The sequence below is a fragment of the Eubalaena glacialis genome, chromosome 4 (genome assembly GCF_028564815.1).
Source record: "Eubalaena glacialis isolate mEubGla1 chromosome 4, mEubGla1.1.hap2.+ XY, whole genome shotgun sequence".
NCBI lineage: Eukaryota > Metazoa > Chordata > Mammalia > Artiodactyla > Balaenidae > Eubalaena > Eubalaena glacialis.
In genome coordinates, this window is record NC_083719.1 from 173,601,573 (window position 1) to 173,629,011 (window position 27,439).

The 27,439-nt window shown below is 47.3% G+C and overlaps 1 protein-coding gene across 2 annotated transcripts in view; it reads right to left on the minus strand.

Moving 5' to 3' along the window:
• UPF1 (UPF1 RNA helicase and ATPase) overlaps nucleotides 1-6,816 on the minus strand; it is a 36,045-nt gene extending 29,229 nt beyond the window's left edge. For both annotated transcript variants that reach the window (XM_061190205.1, XM_061190204.1), the window contains exon 1: nucleotides 6,313-6,816. In XM_061190205.1, the coding sequence (XP_061046188.1) occupies nucleotides 6,313-6,534 (222 nt within the window). In that variant the 5' untranslated portion in view covers nucleotides 6,535-6,816. The remainder of the gene's footprint in view (nucleotides 1-6,312) is intronic.
• Between the last annotated feature and the right edge of the window lie 20,623 nt (nucleotides 6,817-27,439).

A 27,439-nucleotide genomic window follows, 5' to 3' on the forward strand; every position in this document is an offset into this window, starting at 1 on the left:
CCCCCCAAGACTGGGGCCCCATAAGACTTGGAAAAGGGAGCACTGGAGACCCGGTCCGACTCACCGTCCCCTCTGCACCTCCCAGGCCACATTCTGCTCTGGGTCCCACTGAACACAATGGTCATCTTGGCCCTTCTCTGTGAGCTGGACTGTCCTATACCACCGAAAGACCACCCCTACCACACTAACCACCACAACTGCCCCTCAGTTGAGAGCCACTGCCCACAATCTGCCCCTCCAGCCCCTGCACACAGCACTCTGGTGGGGCCTCTCCCTCCTGCAAGGCCTCTCACCCAGGTCTCAGGGCAGCACCTCCAAAGGTCTGTTGACCCCTACTCACACCTCCCATCCAAGGGGATCCCTGCCTCAGCCCAGGGGGATCCCGGGCCCTGATGAAAACCATCAGACGAGAACTCACGCCTGCTCTAGAGGAGTTATGAGGACTCGGGGACAACGGGTGCTCAGAGCAGTGACAAGCATGTGCCTGAGGAGGAGTGGCCACTGTGGCCACCTGGTACTGTGGTAGTTCACACATGCGCTCACCTGAAGGCACACATCTGACCCCAGCGCTCTCTGCCTGAGCTCCCCTTCTAGCCTCAGCCAAACTCTGCCAGGTCTCCCCGCCACCTAAGGGCCCCTCCTCTCAAGGGAGGTCATGGCACCCCTCAGCAGCAACACAAGGCTCCAGGATCCAGCCCGAGCCCCTCGTCGTGGACAACAGCCCTTTCCCTCCATGCCAAGCCCTGTGCCCAAGTTGTTCAGGGTGCACTTCCTGAACAACTCAAGGACCACCACTCACAAAGGCTTTTTTCCCTTTCCCTCCTCTGGGCCCTCACTGTCCCCAGGGTCAACTGCAGACTGGGCAGCACCTGCCATTTCTAACAAAGCAGCTACAGTTGGCAAAGGGCTCACTTTGACTCCCAGTGGGAGTCAGCCCTCCCCAGGCACAGCAAGACAGGGAAACAGAAGTACTGAGAGGGGCTTCCCTGGTGGCGCAGTGGTTGAGAGTCTGCCTGCCAATGCAGGGGACACGGGTTCGAGCCCTGGTCTGGGAAGATCCCACATGCCGTGGAGCAACGAAGCCCGTGAGCCACAACTACTGAGCCTGCGCGTCTGGAGCCTGTGCTCTGCAACGGGAGAAGCCGTGACAGTGAGAGGCCCGCGCACCGCGATGAAGAGTGGCCCCCGCTTGCCGCAACTGGAGAAAGCCCACACACAGAAACGAAGACCCAACACAGCCAAAAATAAATAAATAAACAAATTAATTAAAAAAAAAATGCCTTAGCATTATTAAAAAAAAAAAAAAAAAAAAAAAAAAGAAGTACTGAGAGGACGGGAGTCGAGAACCAGGCTGAGGAGGTCAGCCTGAGAGTCTGTGCAGAGGGAACAAAACAAAACGTGAACAGACACATGAGGGCTCCCAGGCTCACCACATGAGCAGTGTGGCCAGGCCTCAGCTCCTACCTCTGAACTCCAGCACAGAACCTACCTAGCACACGAGGCACCACATCTCCCCAATGTGTGACCTGGCGTGGGAAGCGCGGGGTCACCCGATCTCCCTACCTTAGAGCTTTAACAAGAAACTACCAAGATTAGAAGGAGCAAAAATAGAAGAGGAAAGGAAAGGTGGCATGAAAGAGAACTCAGAACAGTGAGTGACTGTTGTAATGGCTACACAGCCCAGTAAATTTACTAAAAAAAAACAAACAAAAAAAAACACATAACACTGAATTGAACACTTAAAAACAAGAGGACTCGGGAACTGCCTGGCGGTCTAGTGGTTAGGACTCCGCGCTTCCAATGCCAGGGGCCCGGGTTCAATCCCTGGTCGGGGAACTAAGATCCCGCAAGCCACTTGGCAAAGCCAAAAAAAAAAAAAAAAAAAAGTATGTCTTACCTGCTTATATCCATGACCCAGATCAAGGTGTGTGAAATTGTAAAAATTATAAAAAAACAAACAAACAAGAGGACTCTGGTATATGACCATACCTCAGTAAAGCTATTATTTATTTATTTTATTATTACTTTTTTTTTTTTTTGGCTGCGTTGGGTCTTCATTGCTCCGCGCGGGCTTTCTCTAGTTGCGGTGACCGGGGGCTACTCTTCATTGTGGTGCACGGGCTTCTCACTGCGGTGGCTTCTCTCGTTGCGGAGCACGGGCTCTAGGCACGCGGGCTCAGCAGTTGTGGCGCATGGGCTTAGTTGCTTCGCGGCATGTGGGATCATCCCGGACCAGGGCTCGAACCCGTGTCCCCTGCATTGGCAGGTGGATTCTTAAACACTGCGCCACCAGGGAAGCCCAGTAAAGCTATTAGAAAGATGCCTCTCTTTTTTGGTTGTGGGAGCTAGATTGATAGAGAACTTTGTTCTGCTGTTAATATTGGTATTGTATTAGTGTTAACTTTTCCCCCAATCATGCTGAATCTGGGTAATGAAATTAATTGGGTAAACAGAGTTAGAAGTTATTTTGCTTATTAAGCAGTAACTGACACGTAAGCCCTCCCTTTTGGGGGTTTGGAACTAAATGCCAGAAATCCACTAAGAGAAAAGTACAGGTAGAACACATGCCAGAGCTCCTGCGAGGTTAGCAGCATCTCATCTCCAATTTTCTCAAGGCGTACTTATGTCACAGCTGTACTGAGTGTTCACGGAACAAAAAAAGGCCAACTCAAATTTTAAACTCACCACTTTTAGGAACCCCGGAACTATATGGAATTCACTCCTCATCATAAGCTGAGGGCCAGGAAGCAGAAGATGATCTGTTTACCTGGACAATCAAGGATATGCTGGAACAGCCTTCCTTGACTTCTGAAGGCAGCAGGTTTTGAAGAGTAGGTAGCAGCTCTTTATAATTTTATAAACTGACACACATCAACGTACGTAAACACCAGTGAATCCATCAATAAAGTTAACAAACACATCCATCACCCCAGTCTCCTCATGCCTTTGCCATCCCTCTGTCCTTTCCTCCCCTCCCCACAACCACTGATCTGCCTTCTGTCACTGTAGGTTACCTAGCACTTTCTAGAGTTTTATATGAACAGAATCAAAGAGTATATACTCTTTTTTAAGTGCATCTTTCACTCACCGTAATTATTTTAAGATGCATCCATGTTGCTGGCTGTATCAATGGTTCATTTCCTTTTTTTTGTTTGGCAGTGTTCCCAACTCTTAAGATTTTCACCATAATTCCAATGTTTGGAGGAAACACGATAGTAGCAACAGTCATGGGGAAATATTCCAACTAGGCAGACCAGAAGGTCTGTAATACCAGCTATTATGCAAAGGACTTCCAAAATTACCTTTCCCTGCCCTTTGAGGGGTAGGGGAAGGGGCCAGGAAAGGGTCAAATACTCACAAGAAAACTGTCCCTTTATCTTAAGGACACTTGGCAGGGCTTTAATAAATATCAGTTTCAAATCATAAACAAGAAAACAAGTGTTACTGGAACCAACTCAAAGCTCAGCAGGAGTCACCTCTGCCTGCCATTCTCCCACCCTGGCCAAGACACACATGTGTTACCTCAACAAACTTTCAGATAAAACCAACTGTGCAAAACTGGCAGTCAAGACTGGTATCAAAAGTGGCTACACACCGGAAAACAGTCTGGCAGCACCCGAAAAAGCAACGGGCAGTTGTTACCATACCACCCACCAATTTCACTGAAGGCTTACATCCACACAGAAACTTGTACACAGACGTTCACAGCAGCATTTTCCATAACAGCTAAAAACAAAAACAACCCAAATGTCCACCGACAGGTAAGTGGATAAACAAAATGTGGTCTGTCTGTGTTGTGGAATATCATTCAGTCATAAAATGGAATGAAGCAGATACATGCTACAACATGGATGAAACTTGAAAACATGCTCAGTAAAAGAACAAAAGACCACATACTATATGTCTATTTATATGAAATGTCCAGAGTACCTAAATCCAGAGATAGAAAGATTAGTGGCTGCCTGGGGTTAGAGAAGGGAGGACAGACAGGCTAAGCGGTGCAGGGCTTCTTTTTATGGTGATGAAAATGTCCTAAAATCGACTGTGGTGGTGGCTGCACAACTCTGAATGTACTGAAGTCACTGAATTGCACACTTTGAATGGGTGAAGTGTATGGTATGTGAATTCTACCTCGGTAAAGCTGTGAAACAAAAGTGGTTGCCCAGCACTTGACAATCCACAGCCACTCATCCTATAAGATAAAATCAAAAGGCACTCAGAATAGAAGCCCAGGGACTTCTCTGGTGGCGCAGTGGTTAAGAATCCTCCTGCCAATGCAGGGGACACGGGTTCGAGCCCTGGTCCGGGAAGATCCCACGTGCCGCGGAGCAGCTAAGCCTGTGCGCCACAACTACTGAGCCTGCGCTCTAGAGCCCGTGAGCCACAACTACTGAGCCCACGCGCCTAGGGCCCGTGCTCTGATACAAGAGAAGCCACCGCAATGAGTAGCCCCCACTCACCACAACTAGAGAAAGCCCGCACACAGCAACGAAGACCCAACACAGCCAAAAATAAATAAATAAATAAGTAAATAAATTTATTTATTAATTAAAAAAAAAAAAAAAAAGAACCCAACTAGAACTCAGAGTTGCCCCAGGCTTGCTGTTTTATAGTCTACAGTTTAAACAGGATTTGCAATAAAACGATTACCTCTCACAACCCTGAGCTGCCACGGGTCATGGCACACTGCTCAACCGAGAGATTTTTATCCTCAGCCTTCCGGACACGCTGGACACAAATTACAGACAGCACTACCTGGTCTATCCATTCATACATGAGTACAGATTTCACGTATGTTTAAAAGTAACAAAAATATAGCTGTTATCCCCATTTTACAGCTGTGGAAACAGGTCTACAGAGTATGAAACTACAGGCGTTATCATGAGCCTCCAGCGGCTCATTCATTTCTCCATGCAAACTCTCCCCTCTCTCCTACCTTCCCCCACCATATGTAAACAAAACCGAAAAAACATACATATGGTGCACACCTGTTCTCCCTGATGCCCCATCCATCAAGCTTCTATTTTTAAGGAATCTGGGGTTAGCATGAGTCAAATGTTTTCTGCTTCTATTAGGGGCTAAAAGAAAGTCCAAGTGGGTGGTCTACCCACGGGAATGACTCATCCAACTAGAATGTAAGCCCCCTCCTCCAGGACAGGGTTTGAGCTCACTCTGGCTGAGGATGTGTTAGCTCCCCGCACCCTGGCAGTGGATCCTCTTGCTAAGGGACACCTATGACAAGGTGAACCCTATAGCTCCTCCCTGGCTGAGAATTCAGGAAAATAAACCTGAGGGAGGTGCCAGGCACAGGAATGGAATCTGAGATCCACAGGAAGATGGCTACATTCCTGGGGAGCCCAGCCCAAGGCCACTGCCAGCCCCTTCTCCCACCCCGGGGGCAGGGACCCAGGTCCAGGAAGTGTATGCACAACACACTCTCGTAACACAAACCCAAATTTAAAATAACTGAGCAGCCTTCCCTAAATGTTCACATCATTAAGAACAAAACTTTCTGACGTGGCAGAGCCATTTATATGAAACCCACTACCACTGCCCCATTGGAGGAACAAACTCAAAACCAACTTTTCCAAGGCAGGGCTGTGGAGTTACGTAACAGGTCGATTTCAGCAACAGGCAATGTAAGAAGGAAAAACAAAACGCAAACTGCTTCATGAATAATCTTAAAAGTCAGGGAGTGTGGGGTTCTCGATTGGATGCAAAAATTCCGTTTCTGCTGGGGAAGCCTCGACCCTCCTCTCGCCAGCATCCCAGGGCCCGGTGAAATTTGAACCCGCCGCACAGTGGGCATGAATGGGGGCGGGGGTGCCCTGATGGCTGCGACCACAGGTAACGGAGTGGGGCAGGACGGTCGCATCAGCCAGAGGGGGAACCGGAGCAGATCACCCCGGAGCTGGTTTGAGCAGGGCACTGACCCAGCTGGAGGAGAACTCGGGGACAAGTCGCCCCCGACCTGGCCAGAGACGGACCTAGGGCCGCTCACCTCGGACAAGCCCGGAAGAGGACTTGGGACAGATCACCTAAGACCCGGCTTGAGCTAAGTCCTGAGATCACTCGTACGCAACCAGAGCGGAACTTGAAGGAGATCTACCCGGGTCCGGCTGGAGAGCGGAAACTGGGGCAGGTTACTCCGGGCACGTCCTGAGCGGGAGATCCCCGGCCAGGTTACTCCGGACCCGGCCGGACTGTGGGACCCGAGCAGATCAGCCCGGGCCCGGCTGGAGGGGAAACCGGGGCAGGTCCCCGACCGCCGAGGCCCGGCCCCGGCTTCCGGCGTCGCCATGTGCCGCTCACCTGCGCGTCGAGCTGTCCGGCCGCCGCGCCCGGGCCCGCGCAGACCGGGGCCCCGGCGCCGCCACCTCCGGGGCCGCCGGGGGGCGTCTGCGTCTGGCTGGGGAGAGTGAAGTCGGTAAACTCGAACTCGGAGCCCTGGGTGTCGGCGCCGAGCAGCTCGGCCTCCTCGGTGTCCAGGAAGGTGAGCGTCTGCGAGCTGGGCCCGTACGCCTCCACGCTCATGGTGCCGCCGCGTAGAGCTCTCAGGCCGGCTCCGCACCGCACTCGAGCCCGCCGCCGCGCTGAGGCCTAGGCCGCAGGCCTCGGGCTGCCGCCGCCGCCGCTGCGCCCCCGCCCGTGGACCGGATCAAAACGCCCGCCGCAGAGCGAGCAGGGTCGAGAGTCACGCGCGCCAAACCGCCGCCGCTGCCGCCGAGCCTCTCAGCTTCGCCGCTTCCTTCGGAGCCGCCCGCCCTCGCAGCCCTCGGCAGGAACCGCCGCCACCGCTGCCGTCGCCGTCGTGCGCGTGCGCGAGCCCGACGCCGGCGCAGGTGCGCGTGCGCGAGCCCGCCGCCGGCGCAGGCGCGCGCACTCCTTGAGGACGCCTCTAACCGCGCCCGGACTCCCGGAGCCTAGGGGGCCGACGGGACGCGCAGCGTGCACGCGTGGGGGCGGGGCTTCCAACCGCCGTCTCGGCAGACGCTCCAGTACGTGGTCCCGCCCCAACCGCTGCTCTGTGGCGCTGGGGCAGCGGTTGGTTGCGGACGTGGTCGTCTGTGTCGTTAGAGGCGGCGACAGTGTCTTGGGTTAACTGAGCGCCAACTGAATGCCTTACATAGGTGGAACACCCAGCTGGGGAGGCTTGGCGAGGACGGTGCGGTGCGTCCCCATCTCTCGAAGAAGCTCCCTGGACTTGTTAACCCATCTTTAAAATGGGGGCGCCTGGCACAAAGTAGCTGCTCAGTGTGCATTGGTTGAATAAATGAATGGGGACAGTCCTTACCACAGAGCCTAGCACGCGGAAATGGTGATTGCTGCTGCTCTGGACAATAATATTATTCAGAGGCAGTATATAACAAAGCGATTGGGAGTACTTGCTCTCAGTTGAAATCCAGACCTGACCACCTACTGGCTGTGTGGCTTTGTACAAGTGATTTCACCTCTCTGAGCCTAGGGTTTCCTCATCTGGGAAAGGGAAATAATAGCCATAAGATGGGATGAGGAATAAATGAGCTACTATTTACTCCCTTAAGAAGTATTTATAAAGGAAAGTGCCATGTGGACGGGCTGACCATGTGATCATAGTCTTCCCCATGGGGAGAATAATGCCAACACACAGGAGGTGCTCAGTAAAAGTTCAGTTACTAGTTTATGAGCATTAATCTCCTAACTCCTAGTCTCAGTTTCCTTTTTTGTAAAGTGTCTTCGAGAACCTGCCACTTCCCAGGATTCTGGGACTAAATAGTTGAAGTCAGCTCACAGGACTCCTGGTTTGCATGGCTACACTAAAAGTTCCTGATGCTGCATGGTTCCTCATTTTCCAATATTCCTGTCACGACATGATAAGAGTTTCCTTTTTCCTTCTTCACATCTTTTTTGGCTTCCTGTGCACTAAAATGTGGGAATATAAAAAATGAATAACTAGGTCCCCCTCTCCAGGGAGACAGTTTAAGGGAGAATCCCAACAAGCCAACAGATGCTTTCAATAAAATGCAAAGCCCTCTATGGAAAATATCCAATTGAATTGGTAGAAGCATTTAAGACCAATGTGGTAAAACTTATCAGAGTTTTATTTATTTATTTATTTTTATTAATTAATTTTATTTATTTATTTTTGGCTGCGTTGGGTCTTCGTTGCTGTGCACGGGCTTTCTCTTGTTGCGGTGAGCGGGGGCTACTCTTCGTTGCAGTGCACGGGCTTCTCATTGCAGTGGCTTCTCTTGTTGCGGAGCACAGGCTCTAGGCGCGTGGGCTTCAGTAGTTGTGACACTCTGGCTCAGTAGTTGTGGCTCTCGGGGTCTAGAGCTCAGGCTCAGTAGCTGTGGCGCACGGGCTTAGTTGCTCCGTGGCATGTGAGATCTTCCCAGAGCAGGGCTCGAACCCATGTCCCCTGCATTGGCAGGCAGATTCTTAACCACTGTGCCACCAGGGAAGTCCCCCTTATCAGAGTTTTAAATGCATGCCCTGCCCTGCATTTGACCTAGCAATTCCACTTCTAAGGATCTCCTCTTATGTCCTACATACACTCACATTTGCAAAACGTTTTAGTGTATTTGATGATATGCTAAAACATATCTATTTAACACAAAAGTCGGTAATGGAGGAATTGAAAAAAAAAAGACATGACGTATAGAAAGCAAATAGCATATGGCAGAAATAAGTCTTTATGTGTAATTACACTAAAGGTAAATGGATTAAACTCTCCACTTAAAAGACAGAGATTGTCAGAACTGATTTTTTTTTTTAAAATCATGGTTCAACTATGCTGTCTATAAAAGACTCACTTTAGATTCAAAGACAAAATTGAAAGTAAATGGAGAGAAAAAGACACTCCATGCAAATAGTAACCAAAAGAGAGCTGGACTGACTATACTAATCTCAGATGTTAAGACAAAAATTGTTACTTGAGACAAAGAACGTTATATAGTGATAAAAGTTTCAGTCTACCAGGAAGAAATAACAATTATACACATGAAAGCACCTAACAGTAGAGACCCAAAATACATGAAGCAAAATGTGATAAATTGAAAGGAGAAATAAACAATTCAACGGTAACTATGGTTTACTCTTGAGGAAAGGAGTCTAAGGCCTAGGGAGATGAAAATGTAGAGTGGATTTGTCATTTAAGACCTACTCACCCATCCTGGGAGGTCCCAAGGATACAACTTTCACCATGATTGTGAGAAATAAATTTGTGAGGGGAACCCCAGCATCCTGGAGGAGCTCTATGACCTCTCTTCTCTGTAACTCAGAACTTATAGCAGTAACTGCTGCCACTGAATTGAGAAACCTAAATGCAATGAGAGTAAATGAATCCCGGGTTGGCACAAGCCAAGTGGTGGCACTCAAACACCAAAGGCAAGGTGGGTGTCATTACCATAATGGACGTCAGAGTCAAAGCAGCAATCAGGAAAAAAAAAAAAAAGCAGCAATCAGAATAGTCTGACTCACAGAGACCTATGGCATTGGCTAGCTGATCATGGTGTTCCTAGAAGTGAAATAGATGGGAAGCCTACTAAGTTCTTATTTGATCTGTTTAAGCAGAAAAGTTCTAGGTCAAGTGAACAAAAGTCTAACTTGAATCATAAAAATGAGAGTCACGGCCCCTCAGTCAATCCTCAGACTTGATCCAGTTCACAAACCCAGAACATCTTTAATGAAGATGAGGCTGAGTGCCCTTGAGGAAGGACCCTGGTACACTACCAAAAATTTGTATGTTAACATTTCTCCCAGTCTTCTCCAATGAAACCTATGGCCCTTTACCAGGGTGACTGTGCACTGGGGAAAAGGAAATAATTAGGCCTTTCAGGAATTACTGGACACTGGCTCTGAACCAACACTAATTCTGGGAGACCCAAGACATCACTGTGGTCTATCAATCAGAATAGGGGCTTATGGGGACTTCCCTGGTGGTCCAGTGGTTAAGAATCCACCTTCCAATGCAGGGGACGCGGGTTCCATCCCTGGTCAGGGAACTAAGATCCCACATACCGCAGGGCAACTAAGCCCGCGCACCACAACTATTGAGCATGCATGCAAGCCACAACTAGAGAGAAGCCCAGCGCGCCTCAACGAAAGATCCTGCATGCCACAACTTAGACCCAACGCAGCCAAAAAATAAATAAATAACTAAATATAAAAAAAAATAACTTAAAACTTAAAAAAAAAAGAATAGGGGCTTATGGAAGTCAAGTTATCAATGGAGTTTTAGCTGGTCCATTTCACAATGGGTCCAGTGGATCCCTGAACCCATCCTGTGGTATTTCCCCAGTTCTGGAATACATAATTAGAATAGATACACTTAACAGCTGGCAGAATCCTCACATTTGTTCCCTGACCTATGGAGTGAGGGCTATTATGGTGGGAAAGGTCAAGTGAAAGCCACTAGAACTGTCTCTAGCTAAGAAAGTGGTAAACCAAAAATAATACTGCATTCCTGGAGGGATGGCATAGATTAGTGCCAACATCAAGGACTTGAAAGATGCGACTGAATGCACATCCCCATTCAACTCTGCTATTTGGCCTGTACTGAGGACAGATGGAGCTTGGAGAATGACAGTGGGTTATCACAAGCTTAAGCAGGTGGTTGACTCCAGTTGCAGCTGCCCTACCAGATGTGGTTTCATTCCTTGAGCAAATAAACACATTCTCGGTACCTGGTATGCAGCTATATAGGTGGCAAATGCCTTTTTCTCCATCCTTGTCCAAGACCAGAAGTAGTTTGCTTTCAGCTGAAGAGGCCAGCAATACACCTTCACTGGCCTACCTCAGGGGTACATCAACTCTCCAGCCCTATGTCATAATTTAGTTCACAGGAATCTTGATCACCTTTCCCTTTCACAAGATGTCACACTGGTCCATTATAATGATGACATTATGCTGATTGGACCTAGTGAACAAGAAGTAGCAACCATTCTGGACTTACTGGTAAGATATTTGCATGTCAGAGGGCAGGAAATAAATCCAACAAAAATTCAGGGGCCTTCTAGCTCAGTGTAATTTTTAGGGGTCCAGAGGTGTGGGGAGTGTCGAGGTATCCCTTCTGAGGTGGCTAAGTTGTTGCATCTGGCCCCATCTGTCACCAAGAAAGGGACACAAAGCCTAGTGGGCCTCTTTGGATTGTGGAGGCAACATGTTCCTCATTTGGGTGTGTTACTCTGGCCCACTTACCAAGTGACCTGAAAAACTGCTGGTGTTGAGTGAGACCCAGAACAAGAGAAGGCTCTGCAACAGGTCCAGGCTGCTGTGCAAACTGTTCTGCCACTTGGACTGTAAGACCCAGCAGATCCAATGGTGTCAGTGGCAGATAGCGATGCTCTTTGGAGCCTTTGGCAGCCCATGTAGGTGAAATGCAGCATAAGCCCTTAGGATTTTGGAGCAAAGCCCTGCCATCCTCTGCAGGTAAATACTTTCCTTTTGGGAAACAGCTTTACGCCTGCTACCGGGCCTTAGTAGAGACTGAACCCTTCACCATGAGCCACCAAGTTACTATGGGATCTGAGCTGCCATCATGAACTGAGCACTGTCTGATCCATCATCCCATAAAACGGGATGTGCACAGCAGCCCATCATCAAATGGAAGGGGTATGTATATAAGATCAGGCCTGGGCTTCCCTGGTGGCACAGTGGTTAAGAATTCGGCTGACAATGCAGGGGACACGGGTTCGAGCCCTGGTCTGGGAAGATCCCACATACGTGGAGCAACTAAGCCCGTGCGCCACAACTACTGAGCCTGCAAGCCACAACTACTGAAGCCCACGCACCTAGAGTTCTGCAACAAGAGAAGCCACCACAATGAGAAACCCGCGCACCGGAACGAAGAGTAGCCCCCGCTCACCGCAACTAGAGAAAGCCCATGCGCAGCAACGAAGACCCAATGCAGCCAAAAATTAATCAATTAATTAATTTAAAATATATATATATCAGGCCCAAACAGACCCTGAAGGCAGAAGTAAGTTACCTGAAAAAATGGGCCAAATGCCCATGGTCCCCACTTCGGTTACACTGCCTTCTCTCTCCCAGCCTGCACCTATGGCCTTATGCAGAGTTTCCTGTGATCAGTTGACAGAGGAAGAGAAATCTTGGGCCTGGATTACAGATGGTGCTGTGCAATATGCAGGCACCACCAAAAGTGGACAGCTGTAAAACTACAGCCCCTCTGTGACAGCCCTGAGGGACAGCCATGAAGGGAAGTCCTCCCAGTGGGCAGAATTTCAACCAGTGCACTTAGCTGTTCATTTTGCTTGGAGGGAGAAATGGCCAAATGTATGATTATGCACCGATTCATAGGCTGCAGCCAGTGGTTTGTTTGGATGGTCAGGGACTTGGAAAGAACATGATTGGAAAATTGGGAACAAGAAAGTCTGGGGAAGACTATGTAGATAGATGTCCTTGAATGGCGGGGGGAGGAATATGAAGATATTTGTGTCCCATGTGAATGCTCACCAAAGGGTGAACTCAACAGAGGAGTATTTTAATAATCGAATGGACAGGATGACCCATTCTGTGAACACCAGTCAGCTTCTTTCCCCGGCCACTCCTGTCACCACCCAATGGACCATGCATGAACAAGTGGCCATGGTGGCAGGAATGGAAGTTATGCATGGGCTCAGCCACCTGGACTTCCATTCACTAAGGCCAGTCCAGCTATGGCCACTGCCGAGTGCCCAATCTGCCGACAACAGAGAACAACACTGAGCCCCCAGTACGGCACCATTCCCTGGCCAGCTAGCCAATGGCAGGTTGATCACTTTGGACCACTTCCATCATGGAAGAAGCAGCATTTTGTTTACTGGAATAGACACTTACTCTGGATGTGCCTTCTCTGCATGTAATGCTTCTACCAAAACTACCATCTGTGGACTTACAGAATGCCTTGTCCGCCATCATGGTGCTCCACACAGCATTCTTTTGATCAAGAAACTCACTGCACAGCAAATGAAGTGCGGCGATGAATTCACTGGTCTTACCATGTTCCCCATCATCCTGAAGCAGCTAGTTTGATAGAGCAATAGAATGGCCATTTGAAGACTCAGTTACAGTGCCAGCAAGATGGCAGTACCTTGCAGGGCTGAGGCAGCCTCTCCAGGAGGCTGCATGTGGTCTGAATCTGATAGCCAGGATTCACGGATCCAGGAATCAAGGTGTGGATGTGGGAGTGGCACCTTTCACTATTACCACTAGCGACCCCTTAGCAAAACTTTTGCTTCCTGTCCCCGTGACCTTATGCTCTACTGGCCTAGAGGTCTTCATTTCAAGGGGAGGAATGATTAGACCAGGAGAAACAACAATGATTTCATTGAACTGGAAGTTAAGACAGCCACCTGGCCACTTTGGGTTCCTCATGCCTCTGAATCAACAGGCAAGGAAGGGGGTTACTGTGCTGGCTGAGGTGATGGATCGTGATGTCCAAGGGGGAAATTAGCCTTCTACTCCACAATGGAGGTAAGGAAGAGCATGTCTGGACCACAGGAGATCCCTGAAGGCATATCTTAGTATTACCATGGTCCTGTGATGAAGGTCAATGGAAAACTACAACAACTCAGTTCAGTTCGGACTGCTAATGGCCCAGACCCTTCAGGAATGAAGTTTTGGGTCACCCTACGAGGTAAAGGACGATGACCACTCAGGTGCTTGCTGAGGGCAAAGGGAATATGGAACAGGTAGTAGAAGAAAGTAGTTAATACCAGCTATGACCACATGACCAGTTACAGAAGTGAGGACTGAAATTGTCATGAGTATTTCTTCTTTTTTTTGTTATGTATGTGTGTGTAATATCTATATATTCTTCCTTCTCTTATCCTCTTATCATGGAACATGAGACATATTGACTTTATAGTACAGTATTTAAGTATTGTTAGCTTTACATTGTAGTATTTAACTTAAAGGTTATCAAGAACAAAAGTAAACATCGCCCAAGGACTTTGCATTCTCCTTTAGAGAAAGGGTTAGTGCATTTTCATTGTATACAGGAAAGTTGTATTGTGTTAGGCAAAATTATGACCTGGTTATAATTTTGCCTAACACAATAAGTAACTGCATGACACTTTATTTGAAAATTAAGTATGGTTTAAGGAGATGCGTATGATTGCAAAGTTGACAAGGGGTGGACTTATGATGGTTAATTTTGGGTGTCAACTTCACTAGGCCATGGTATCCAGATATTTGGTTAAATATTATTCTAGATCTCTAGGTATTTTTTAGATGAAATTAACACTGAAATGAGCCAGGCCAAGAAGGACAAATACTGTATGATTCCATTCCTACGAGGTACTGAGAGTAGGCAAATTCATAAAGATAGGAAGTGGAATGGTGCTTGACAGGATATGGGGGAGGGGGAATTGCAACAGGTATGGGGTTTCTTTGGGGGGTGATGGAAATGTTCTGGAATGAGATAATGGTGATAACATTGTGAATATACTAAAAAATCAATGAATTGTCTACTTTTTTTTTCTTTGGCGGCGCCACTCGGCTTGTTGGATCTTAGTTCCCTGACCAGGGATTGAACCTGCACCCTTGGCAGTGAAACCATGGAGTCCTAACCACTGGACCGTGAGGGAATTCCCTGAATTGTCTACTTTAAAATTATGAATTTTATGTTATGGGATTTTATCTCAATTTAAAAGTCGCTCCCTCATCAACATTTTGGAAGTTTAAAATATGTCCTCAAATCCTTTGACACTTTTTTCGATTGCCCTCCCTTTGAGTGTAACTGGACTTAGTGACTTGCAGCTAATGAATAGAAGGCAAAACAGAAGGTGACAGAAGAAACTGCATGATATTGGAGGAATTGAGGTTTCGCCTTGCCCTCTCCTGGTCACTCACTCAAGGGGACACAAGCTACCACATCATGAGGACACTCAAGCATTGCTGTGGAGAAGCCTCCAGGGAGAAGAACTAAGACCTCTCACCATCAGCCAGCACCTGCTGACACCCATCTGTGGCAATGGATCCTACAGCCCCAGGCGAGTTTCCTCTGGCTCCAGCTCTAGCCAATATCTTGACCACAAGCTCCTAAGAGACTCTGAGCCAGATCCACCAGGGCAAGCCACTCCCAAATTCCTGACCTACGGAAACTATGAGATAACAAGGTTTATCTTTTTAAACTACTAACTTTGGGTATAACTTGTTACACAGCAATGGATAACTGATACAGACATACAAGATATTTAACTGCAGGTTAGTTGGTAAAAGCAAAAGATTCCAAACAACTTAGGTGTCCATCACTAGTAACAAATGACTTGTCCCAACCTCAGATTGGGTTGTCACACCCCTAAGGGCAGGACAGCCTCAGCTGTCATGGACTGGGTGATATCCTGGCTGAGGGGCCTCAGGAGGGGAGCCAGCCCTAGAATGTGGTCTGGAGCAACTGAGCCCCAAGCCCTTCCACTGCACTTTAGTTCTCCAGCAATGCTGGAGACATGGTAGCCAGAATTCCAGACCCATGCCTTATCCCTCCTTTCCCTGTCACCCCAAGACTTTCCTTTCCCTTCCTCTGATGGAGCCCTTTTCACAGCCAGCATTTGTAACTGAACAGGACCCTGTGGGGCCATCCCAGGACAGACCCCACCTCCCATGTCTTCCGCCTGCCTCTTGTCTGAAGAAAAAACTTTAGCCTCCTAGGCCTTTCCCAATTTCCAAAGAATAAATTTAATCAGAGAAGTGGGAAAATTCAGCTAGAAAGGAAAACAGTCAAGCAAGACAAAATAATTTCAGTTTAGTCACTAAACAAAGTCAAGGACTTTTAGTTCCTTCTCAAGGGCTATAGATAATATTCTGAGCCATGTCCTTTGAGTTATTTTGCAGATACTGAAACTCTTACCAGGTAGAAGTTAACTGCATGCTGCCCACAAGCACATAGACCCCCAGATCAGCTGGAACCAGAAGGTTGATGACATTGACTCCCAATTACCTCACCACCAGCCGATCAGAAGAATGTCCATAAGCTGATCACACACCCCACAACCCCCCTCCCTCACTGTCTTTAAAAACCTTTCCCTGAAAACCATCAGGGAGAGCCTTTTGAGGGAAAGCCTTTTGAGGGAGAGCCTCTAGCTGCCTGTACTCCTTGCTTGGTGCCCTGCAATAAACGCTGCACTTTCCTTCACCACAACCTGGTGTCAGTAGATTGGCTTTACTACGAGTGGGCAAGTGGACCCAAGTTTGGTTTGGTAACACATTGATCATAATTTTGATTAAATTATTGTCGGTGTGATTCTTTGTCGAATGTACATTATTTTTTTGGAGAGGATGCTGCACGTGTCCCACCCAGATCTCCTTTACTGGCTGGTGCACCCTTACCCCAGCTGCTGTAAATATTGTCTGCTAACAGCTCACAGCCACCCATTGTGAATTGCCATCACCCGAACTGCCTCACCAGGGAGGTTATGCCCCCCAAAACACACATCCCCTAGGGAAGCCCACACCAAGGACCAACTGGCATGGGGAACCAGAGGCCAGATCCCTTGCATCAAAATAAGACCAACTTGGTGCTTGTCATGCTCTAGGGTCCCCCCTAGATCAGTGGAGGCTTGACACCAGTTGAGCCCACTTCCTTGCCTGCTCCTTCCCTAAATTGTCCTGCATCCTTCACTCCCTCACAAGTTTCCCCCAAACTCATACAACCTTGAATCTCCATCTCAGGCTCAGCTTCTAGAGAACCCAACCCAAGTTGGGGCAGAAATCAGTTCTCTGAAGGCAGGAACTGTGTCAGTCTCATTCACTGCTGTATGCCCAGGGCCGAACACAGGCTTAGCACACAGTAGGTGCTCAGTAAATGTTTCAGTGGCCAAGTCACAAGCCCATATTACTGCTTGGGGAGAACATGGAGGAGTCCTATTACCTATGTTTATAGGTTGAAAGGATGACTAAAAGGATCGTCACACTTTTTCAAAATCTTCCATTCTCAGTCATCTCTGGCATGTTTCTCCTGCAAACTCAAGATCCATCAACACCTTCATGTGCTTTGAGCATACAGAGGCCAAGGGCTCCTCAAAAAAAAGGCACATTGATCTACTTGTTTCTTTTGTTGGTTGTGCTTTGGGTGTCATTTTCAAGAAACCATTGCTAATCCAAGGTCATGGAGATTAACCCCCTATGTTTTCTTCTAAGAGTAGTATGATTTTAGCTCTTACATTTAGGTCTTTGATTCATTTTGAGTTAATTTTGTGTATGGTGTGAGGTAGGGGTCCAACTTCATTTTTTTGTACGTAGATATCCAGTTTTTCTAGTACCTTTTGCCGAAGAGATTATTCCTTCCCCACTGAATGGTCTTGGCACCTGTTATAAACTGAATGTTTGTGTCCCCCCTAAATTCATATACTGAAGCACTAACCTCCAATGTGATGGTATTAGGAAGTAGGGTCTTTGGGAGGTAATTAGGGCTTGATGAGATCATGAGGGTAGGACCTTAATAATGGGAATTAGTACCCTCATAAGAAGAGACACCAGATCTCTCCCTCCCTCCCTCTCTCTCTCTCTCTCTCTCTCTCTCTACCAGGTGAGGACACAGCAAGCAGGTGGCCCTCTACAAGCCAGGAAGAGAGCTCTCACCAGGAACTGAATTGGCTAGCATCTTGATTTTGGACTTATAGCCTCAGAATTGTGAGAAATAAATGTCTGTTTAAGCCATCCAGTCGGTGGTATTTTGTTATAGCAGCCCAAACAGCCTAAGAAAACATCCTTGTTAAAAATCAATTGATGATGAATGTAAGGCTTTATTTCTGGATTCCCAATTCTATCTTATTGATATATTTGTTTATCCTTATGCTAGTACCATGCTGTCATGATTACTATGGCTTTGGAGTAATTTTCAAAATCAGGAAGCGTGGTTTTCAAATTTTGCTCTTCTTTCTCAAGGTTGTTGTTTGGGGGGAGAAATGTCTATTCAAGTCCTTTGCCCTTTGTAAATTGTTATTTATATTTTTACTATTGAGGTGTAAGAGTTCTTTTTGGATACTGGATACAAGTCCCTTGTCAGGTATATGATTTGCGTGTGTTTTCTCCCATTCTGTGGGTTGCCTTTTTCATTTTCTTGATGGTATCATTTGTGGCACAAAAGTTTTAAATTATGATGAAATCTAAATTATCTATTTTTCCTTTTGTTGCTTTTGTGCTTTTTCCATCATAGCTAAGTAACTGTTGCTTATTCTAAGGTCACAGATATTTATTCCTATATATGATAGAGGTCCAACTTTATTCTTTCACATGTAGATATACAATTGTCCCAACACCACTTGTTGAAAAGACTGTTCATTTCCCATTGAATTGTCTTGGCACCCTTGTCAAATGCCTTTTTAGTATAAGTGTGTGCCATGGGACAAACATAGGCTAAAAAATTTTTCTATGTTTATCTGAAATTCAAATTTACCTAGGTATCCTGCATTTGTATTTGCTGAATCTGGCAACTCTATACTGGCATCTAGTGGGTAGAGGCCAGGGATGCTGCTAAACATCCTACAACGCTCAGGACAGCCCTCCACGAAAAATGAAATCTTATCCAAAATGTCTATGGTGCTGAGGTTGAGAAACCCTGGTGTGAAACAAATACAGGGATAGCATCGCTTGACAACCAGCACCCCAGCAACTCTGAGAGTAGGTGGGATCTGCCCATTTTCCAGGAGTGGAAACTGAGGCTCAGAGCAGGTGAAGCAAGCATGGAAGGTCGTGGGCAGAGGGGATTCACCTGGATTCTCTTTAAAAATCGTCCAGGAGAATCTGTCCCAGAAGAGACAAAGAGGCTCTTCAAAGGGGCCTGGGCTACCCCCTATGGATGCAGGCACCACAGATCAATCTCCAAGGATCCCCCCCCACCCCCCCACCCCTGCCAGACAGCCTGAGAAGATCTTGGGCACGCCCGGGCATTTGCATCTTAACACTACCCCAGGAACTCCACTCAATATTCTGTAATAACCTATATGGGAAAAGAATCTAAAAAATAATGGATATATGTATATGTATAAATGGATCACTTTGCTGTATACCTGAAACTAACAAAACATTGTAAATCAACTCTACTCTAATATAAAATAAAATTTCAAAAAACACATACTAACCCAGAGCGCTTCTTTAGGATGTCATATGGAGAGGATGAAAAATAAAATAATGGTTGGTCTAGCCACATTCTCATCACTGGAGGGTCCAGGGCCACTTTTCGTTTACTTGGTTAGTAGTCATTTTTAAAAACCTACAAATGGGGAATTCCCTGGCAGTCCAGTGGTTAGCACTCTGTGCTTTCACTGCCAGGGCCACGTTCAATTTCTGGTCGGGGAACTAAGATCCCACAAGCCGCACAGTGTAGCCAAAAAAAAAAGCTTTTTTAAAAAAATTACAAATAAAATAAAATAAAAACCTACCAGTCATTAATATTTGCCCCCTCTAGCAGATTGAATGGTGTCCTTCCAAAAATATGTCCAAGTCTTAACCTCTAGAACCTATGAATGTGATCTCATTTGGAAAAAAGGGTCCTTGCAGATGTAATTAAATGAAAGATCTCAAGATGACATCACCATGGATTTAGAGTGAGCCCCAAATCCAAGGACAAGTGAGAGACCTTATGAGAGACAGACAAGGAGAAACATAGAGGAGAAGACCGTGTGATGACAGAGGCAGAAGCTGGAGTGCTGCAGCGACAGGCTAAGAAATGCCTGGAGCCCTCAGAAGCTGGAAGAGGAAAAGAAAGATCCTTCCTTAGAGCCTCCGGAGGGAGCACGGCCCTGCCAACACCTTGATCCTGGACTTCTGGCCTCCAGAACCGTGAGAGAATAAATTCCTGTTGTTTTAAGCCACCCAGTCTGTGGTAGCTTGTTACAGCAGCCCCAGGACACTAACACCCCCACCAGATGACTCTCATCTCAAACACCCCCATCCAACCCTTGTACTATATTTTTCATACCTCTATTAATTATTAAAAATACATATACATTTTTATTTATATTGCTTTTAACTGTATAAAATGGCATCAAGCTGCCTGTGATCTTGGGGTCATTTACTCTTTTTCGCATGGTGATTCTATTTCTGAGCTGTGGCCATATTGTTACTCATCCCTCTGGGCATACTTTTTGACGGCTGTATAATATTCCACCACCTCCATTCAGCATTTAGGCAGATTCCAGGCGTGGACACCTCCAACAAGTCTAGCAATTTCTCTCGAGCATGTTGCAAGGCATGTGAATATTCCACTTGAGGAGGAAGAAACAGCATGGCCACCACAACACGCCTGCCCCCCAGCTTTCTATGAGTTCCCCAGGAACCCCATTCCCACCATGCTAGGTATCATCTCACTGGGTAATTTTTGCCAACCAGCTGGATGCAAAGTGGTATCTCATTGAGGCACTCAGGTTATTCTAATTTTATAATGCAATTCACACAACGTAAAATTCACCACTTTGGCTATTCTAAAGTGACATTTAGTACTCTCACAATGCTGTGTGAACATCAGCTCTAGTTCCAGAACATTTTCATCACCTCATAAAGGAAACCCTGCACCTTTAATACAACTTTTGAGCAAAACTAAGCAGCTGTTTAACTGGTATTTAATTCTTGTTTGTTTTTCCTATTCGGGGAAAAAACACAATGTTTGTGTGTATGGGGTGGAGGATCCCTGACTGTAAAAGTAACACATTCTTGATGCTGGAAAAGAAAAAATCAGACAAAACAGAAAAGTAGAAAGAATATAAAACCACCTGGAATCTCACAACTCAGAACACAGTGTGCGCCATGATCCCCACCCCCAGATGACTAACGTGAAGAAGATTGACACCAGCAAGTGTTGACAAGGATGGGGAGGAACTGAAACTCCTGTCCAGGCCGCTGGAAATGCAAACTGCTGCAGCCACTTGGAAAGGCAGTTTGGCGGTTTCTTCAAAAGTTAACATAAGTCAGCCCTTCCCCTCCTCAGTATTTAGCCTAGAGAAATGAAAGCAGGTGTTCATAGAAGACCTGGTACGTGAATGCTCCCAGCAGCTTTATTTATTAGTAATCGTCCCAAACTGGAAATAACCCAAATGTCCACCATCAAGGGAATGGATGAACACACAGTGGAATACTTCTCAGTAATAAAAAGGTGTGAACTGTTGACACTCCAGCAACAGGGATGCACCTCCAGCGCATTATGCTGAGTGAAAGAATCCAGACGCAAAAGGCTACATACTGCACGATTCCTTTTATATGCCATTCTAGAAAGTGCAAACTAATGTAAACTGACAGAAAACAGGTCAGAGGTTCCAAGGGGAGGGGTGGGAGGAAACACTTAGGGTGATGGTTATGTTCACTATCTTGATGTGGTGACAGTTTCACAGGTGTAGACATATATCAAATGCATCAAATTGTACACATTAAAAATGTGCAGGTTTTGGTATGTCAATTATAACTGAATACTGCTGTTTTAAAAAGCAATGACAATGACAGTATTATAAGAAAAATGTGTGTGTGTGTGTGTTGTAAGAAAAAAAAAACATAAGAAAAGAACTCAAAGTTGGGATTCACAGATACTTGTATGGGTATGTTCATAGCAGCCCTATTTACAATACCCAAAAGGCAGAAATAACCCAAATGTCCATTAGTGGGTGAGTGGATAAACAAAATGTGGTCCATCCAATCAAGGGAATATTACTCAGCCATATAAAGGAATGAAGCACTGATTCATGCTACAACACAGATAAAGCTTTTTTTTTTTTTTTTGGCTGCACTGCACAGCATGTGGGATCTTAGTTCCCTGACCAGGGATCAAACACACGGTCCCTGTAGTGGAAGCATGGGGTCTTAACCAATGGACTGCCAGAGAAGTCCCAACACGGATAGACCTTGAAAACATTATGCTGAATAAAAGAAGCCAGACCCTAAATGCCGCATGTTGCATGATTCTATTTCTATGAAAAGTCCAGAACAAGCAAATCCACAGAGACAGAAAGCAGATATTAGAGATTAACTAGGGGTTAAGGGAGGGGGAGATGGGAGTTATTGCTTAATTGGCACTGGGATTCTATTTTGGGAGATGAAAAATTTTGGAAGTAAATAATGGTGATGGTTGCACAACACTTCGTGAATGTACTTAATGCCACTCAATTGTACAGTAAAATGGCGAATTTCATGTTAGGTATATTTTTCCACAAAAAAAGTCTAAAACGATAAAATTCAATTAAAAAGAAAAATACAACACATGGTTGTGTTGATGGGTTTGGGTTAACTAAAGCAGGTCTGGATTTATATCCCTGCCCTGCTATCGGCTTGCTGTGTGACCTCTCTCAAATGTCTTGGCCTCTCTGTGCCTCACCTGTAAAATGGGATTCTAGTGGCCCCAACACCCCACAGTGTGTTGAAGGGCATAGGGCAGTATCTGGACAGCAGCCATCAAGCACCAGTTCTCAGTGTCCTTTACTTTGTCTACCTTTTCACAATTCATCATTGAAAATTAAAAAAAAAAATTATTTCAAACCACACCAAAGTCCCCTCGGGCCTCCACCACAGCCCAGGCTGGGTCCCAAGTAGATCTCGGCCAATCCCGGGCCTGTCCCACTCAGTGACTTAACCCAGCATGGGTCGCACTCCGGAATTCACCCGCCAGTCCTGAATTCACAGCTCTGCCCCACGTCCTGGTCCAGTCCCTCCTCAAGTTCCATGCCAGCCTCCAAGTCCAGGGAAATGACATTCTTCTCTTGTACCAAGAGAGGTCCCTCGAGGGTAAGCAGCGGCCATGGCTGCTTCAGGGAAATTCCATGACTTTGGAAAAAAGGACATTTAGGATCTTAGCTTTCCCCCAGACTAGCTTCTTTGAAACCCCGTCTGTTGGGCTCCTGGGTCCCACAGAAGTGGCCCTCGCCAGCCACGCCTTGCTGAGATGTGGGCAGCCCAGGCTGACCGTGGACCCCATTTGGGGCTCTCCCCAGGAACAGTGGGCACTTGTGGGTTTCTGTGGGCCCCCCTCGCGGCCCCATTCTTGCTTCAAAGGAGGCTCTTGTGGGACACGGATATGTGGCCAAAGCCCCAGCGATGCTGGTGGGGAAAGAAAAATAGGCATGTGTGTATATTTTATAGCCTTCCTCTGCTCTGTGAACAGCCTCTTTGAAGGTGACGATGGGTCACAGCAGGCCTTGGGTGGGGAGGACAGTGGGTGGTCACCTTGATTCTAATTCAACCACAGGCTGCTTTTTTGGGGGATATGCTGGGGTGTCGGGAGAGGTGGGTTTTGGCCTGGCCTCAAAGCTCCGGTTCCCAAAGAGACTCAAGGCTGCCATTGTGGGTGGCAAGGCTCCAGGAAAGAAGTCAGCCCCCAGGGACCCTCTTCTATTCCCATACGAGGCTGCACGCTGGGATATATTTGGGGTGGAATTCACCATGGATGTTTTAGAAGGCGTTGGGCTGGGAAACTAAATAACACCTCCCAGTGGGCCCGACCCAGGTCATTCTCCCCAGTTCACAGATAGCTGTGTGGCCTCGCAGAGCAGGGAGATGGATGATAAGCAGAAGTCATCAGAAATCAGTAACTGGTGTAGTGTGTGAGAAGGGGACAAAAGGATAGGAAGGAAAACGGACCACGCCACACCCACTAGGAGGGCCACAATCCAAAACGGAAAATAACAAGTGTTGTCAAGGATGTGGAGGAATCGCAACACTTACGCGCTGCAACTTGTAAAAACGTGATATGGTGCAGTCGCTGTGGAAAAGTTTGGCAGTTCCTCAAAAAGTTAAACATTGAAATGCTGTGTGATCCAGAAATTTCACTTCTGGGTATATGTGCAAAAGCATTGAAAGCAGGGTCTCAAAGAGGTGTTTGTACACACGTGTTCACAGCAGCGCTAGTCACAATCGCCAAGAGGTGGAAACAATCCAAGTGTCTGATGAATGGATAAACAGAAGGTGGTGCCTCCGTACGGTGGAATATTACTCAGCCATAAAAAGGAATGAAGTTCTGACACACGCTACAATGTGAAGAACCTCGAAAACGTTATGCCAAGTGAAAGAAGCCAGACACGAAAGGACACACAGTATATGATTCCATTTGTACAAAATGTCTGAACAGGCAAATCCATAGACAGAAAGCAGATTAATGGTTGCCAGGGGCTGGGGGAGGGGGATGGGGAGTGACTGCTTAGTGGGTACAGGGTTTCCTTTTGAGGTGTTGTGAATGTTCTGGAACGAGAAAGAGGTGATGGTTGCACACATAGTTAATGTACTAAGTGGCAGTTTAAAGGGGTAAATTTTTTGTTATATATTTTACTGCCAGAAAAAGAGAGAAAGGAAGGAAGGAAGGAAGGAAGGAGGGGGAAAGGGAAAGGGAAAGGAAAGGGAAGGAAAAAAGAAGAGAAGAGAGAAGTAAATAGTTCCTTGAGGGGTCAATGGACACCTGGGTGCAGGGCCACTTGCAGGGTCAAATGTGTGACTGCAAATCACTGCCCAGATGTGCCCAGAAGATGGGCACAGTATAAAACCCACCAGACCAACTGAAACAGAATCATCACAGATGAGTTAGAGGACACTGCATGAGGTTCCTGCAGCTGCTGTAACAAAGTATCACAAACTAGGGGGTTTAAAACAACAGAAATTTATTCTCTTGCAGTTCTGGAGGCCAGAAGTCCTAAATCAAAGTTTCAGCACAGTCACACTCTATTTGAGGTCTCTAGGGGAGGATCCTTCCTTGTCAATTCCAGCTGCTGGGGCTCCAGGCGTCCTTGGCTTGTGGCCGCATCATTCTAGTCTCTGTCTTTACATCACCTCCTCCTCTTCTTCTGTCTCTTATAAGGACACTTGTCATTGGATTTAAGGGCCACCCAGATAATCCAGGATGATCTCATCTTGAGATCTTCAACTTAATGACACCTCCAAAGACCCTTATTCCAAATAAGTTCACGTTCGCAGGTTCCGAGAAGACATATCTTTGGGGCACCACCATTCTACCCACTAAACTATCGCTTACACTTGCAGAGGGGTATCCAAGACTCCGAGGAGCGAAGCCACTTCCTCAGGGCCCCTCTGGCAGCTTCTCACTCAGCCCTGGGCAACATTGAAGTCCCCAGGAGGTGAATTCAAGGCCCAGTGACATTCACAAGGCCAGCATGGCCCACTAGGCTTGCACACCGAGGCTTGAGGCCCAGGAGATCAGAGGGGTTTGTGGACACCAGCAGCCCAGCATCCCCGAGTGAAGGGGTGCAGACTGCCTGGCATCGGCTGCCCAGTGCGTGTTCGCTGAGCACCTCTGTGTGCTGGGTGCCCTCACCCCAGGCTGGGTAGAGTCTGTGCACAGAATGCTCAGATGGGCCTGGGGCAGCAGCACTGTGGGTGGTTTAAGGTTGGGGTTTCTGGGTTTGAGTCCTGACCCAGCCTCTTCCTGATTTAGGAGGCTGTCTGCACTCTTTCCTCACCCATCAAATGGGGCAAAATCAAATCCTTCATGTATGAGTCAAGATTCCCTAGAGAGGGCTTCCCTGGTGGTGCAGTGGTTGAGAATCTGCCTGCCAATGCAGGGGACATGGGTTCGAGCCCTGGTCTGGGAAGATCCCACATGCCGCGGAACAACTAGGCCCGTGAGCCACAACTACTGAGCCTGCGCGTCTGGAGCCTGTGCTCCGCAACAAGAGAGGCCGCGATAGTGAGAGGCCCGCGCACCGCGATGAAGAGTGGCCCCCGCTCGCCGCAACTAGAGAAAGCCCTCGCACAGAAACGAAGGCCCAACACAGCCAAACATAAATAAATAAATAAATTTAAATTATAAAAAAAAAAAAAATTCCCCAGAGAAACAGAACCAGTCGGTTACATATAGATGTATAGAAAGAGACTTATCATGAGGCTTACGTGATTATGGAAACTAAGAAGTCCCACAATCTTCCATGGGCAAGCTGGAGCCCAGGAAAGCGAGTGGTGTAGTTCAGTCCAAACCCAGAGACCAGGGGAGCTGATGGTAGAAGTTCCAGCTGAGTCCCAAAGCTTGAAAACCAAGGTGTTGATGTCTGGGGGCAGGAGAAGATAGAGAGCCCAGCTTAACAGAGAGAGAGCAAATTCACCCTTGCTCCAAGATTTTGCTTTATTCAGGTCCTTACTGGAGTGGGTGATGCCCACCCATACTGGTGAGGGTAAACTGCCTTACTCAGTCCTCTGATTCAAATGCTAAGCTCTTTGGAAATGCCCTCACAGATGCAGCTAGAAATAATGTTTTCCCACCTCTCTAGGAACCCCTTAGCCCAGCCAGATTGACACTTGAAATTAACCATCAAGAGCTAAAGGAGAGGGCTTCCCTGGTGGCACAGTGGTTAAGAATCCGCCTGCCATGCAGGGGACACGGGTTCGAGCTCTGGTCCGGGAAGATCCCACCTGCCGTGGAGCGACTAAGCCCATGTGCCACAACTACTGAGCCCACGTGCCACAACTACTGAAGCCTGCATGCCTAGAGCCCGTGCTCCACAACAAGAGAAGCCACCACAATGAGAAGCCCATGCACTGCAACCAAGAGTAGTCCCCGCTCGCCGCAACTAGAAAAAGCCCGTGCACAGACACGAAGACACAGTGCAGCCAAAAATAAACAAATTAAATAAATAAATTAAAAAAAAAAAAAGAGCTAAAGGAGAGGGACTTTCCTAGTGGTGCAGTGGTTAAGAATCCACCTACTAATGCAGGGGCCACGGGTTTGATCCCTGGTCCAGGAAGATCCCACATGCTGCAGAGCAACTAAACCCGTGCACCACAACTACTGAGCCTGCGCTCTAGAGTCCGCGAGCCACAACTACTGAGCCCGCACGTCTAGAGCCCGTGCTCTGCAACAAGAGAAGCCACCACAATGAGAAGCCCACGCACTGCAGTGAAGAGTAGCCTCTGCTCACCGCAACTAAAGAAAGCCCGCGTGCAGGAAAGAAGACCCAATGCAGCCAAAAATAAATAAATAAATTTATTTTTTTAAAAAAAGAAAAAATTTTCAGCTCATAAAAACTAATAAAAAAAAAAAAAAACATGGATATCTGTGGAAGAAGTGTACTCCAGGTGCACCTAGGAGGGGTTAGATGTGCTAGAGCAGTGGTCCCCAACCTTTTTGGCACCAGGGACCAGTTTTGTGGAAGACAATTTTTCCACAGAAGGCAGGGGGATGGTTCAGGCCGTAATGCGAGCGATGCGGAGCGGCTGTAAATACAGATGAAGCTTCGCTCGCTCGCCTGCCGCTCACCTCCCGCTGTGCAGCCCGGTTCCTAACAGGCTGTGGACTGGTATCAGCCCACAGCCCAGGGGTTGGGGGCTCCTGTGCTGGAGGTTTATTTTGGAGCTAGTGGAGGCCAGCAGGGCCATCCAGACAATGCAGGTGTCACTCTGAGAAGAAGAGAGGGAAGGAAGGAGGATGCGGAGAGGCTCAGGTGGAAGCAAGGAGAAGATTCCTGCCAGGTCAAAGGACTCTTCCTGATTAGGTCCTGCCTGATGTCAGCATTGGTCTCTGTTGCTGATAAGCTGGACC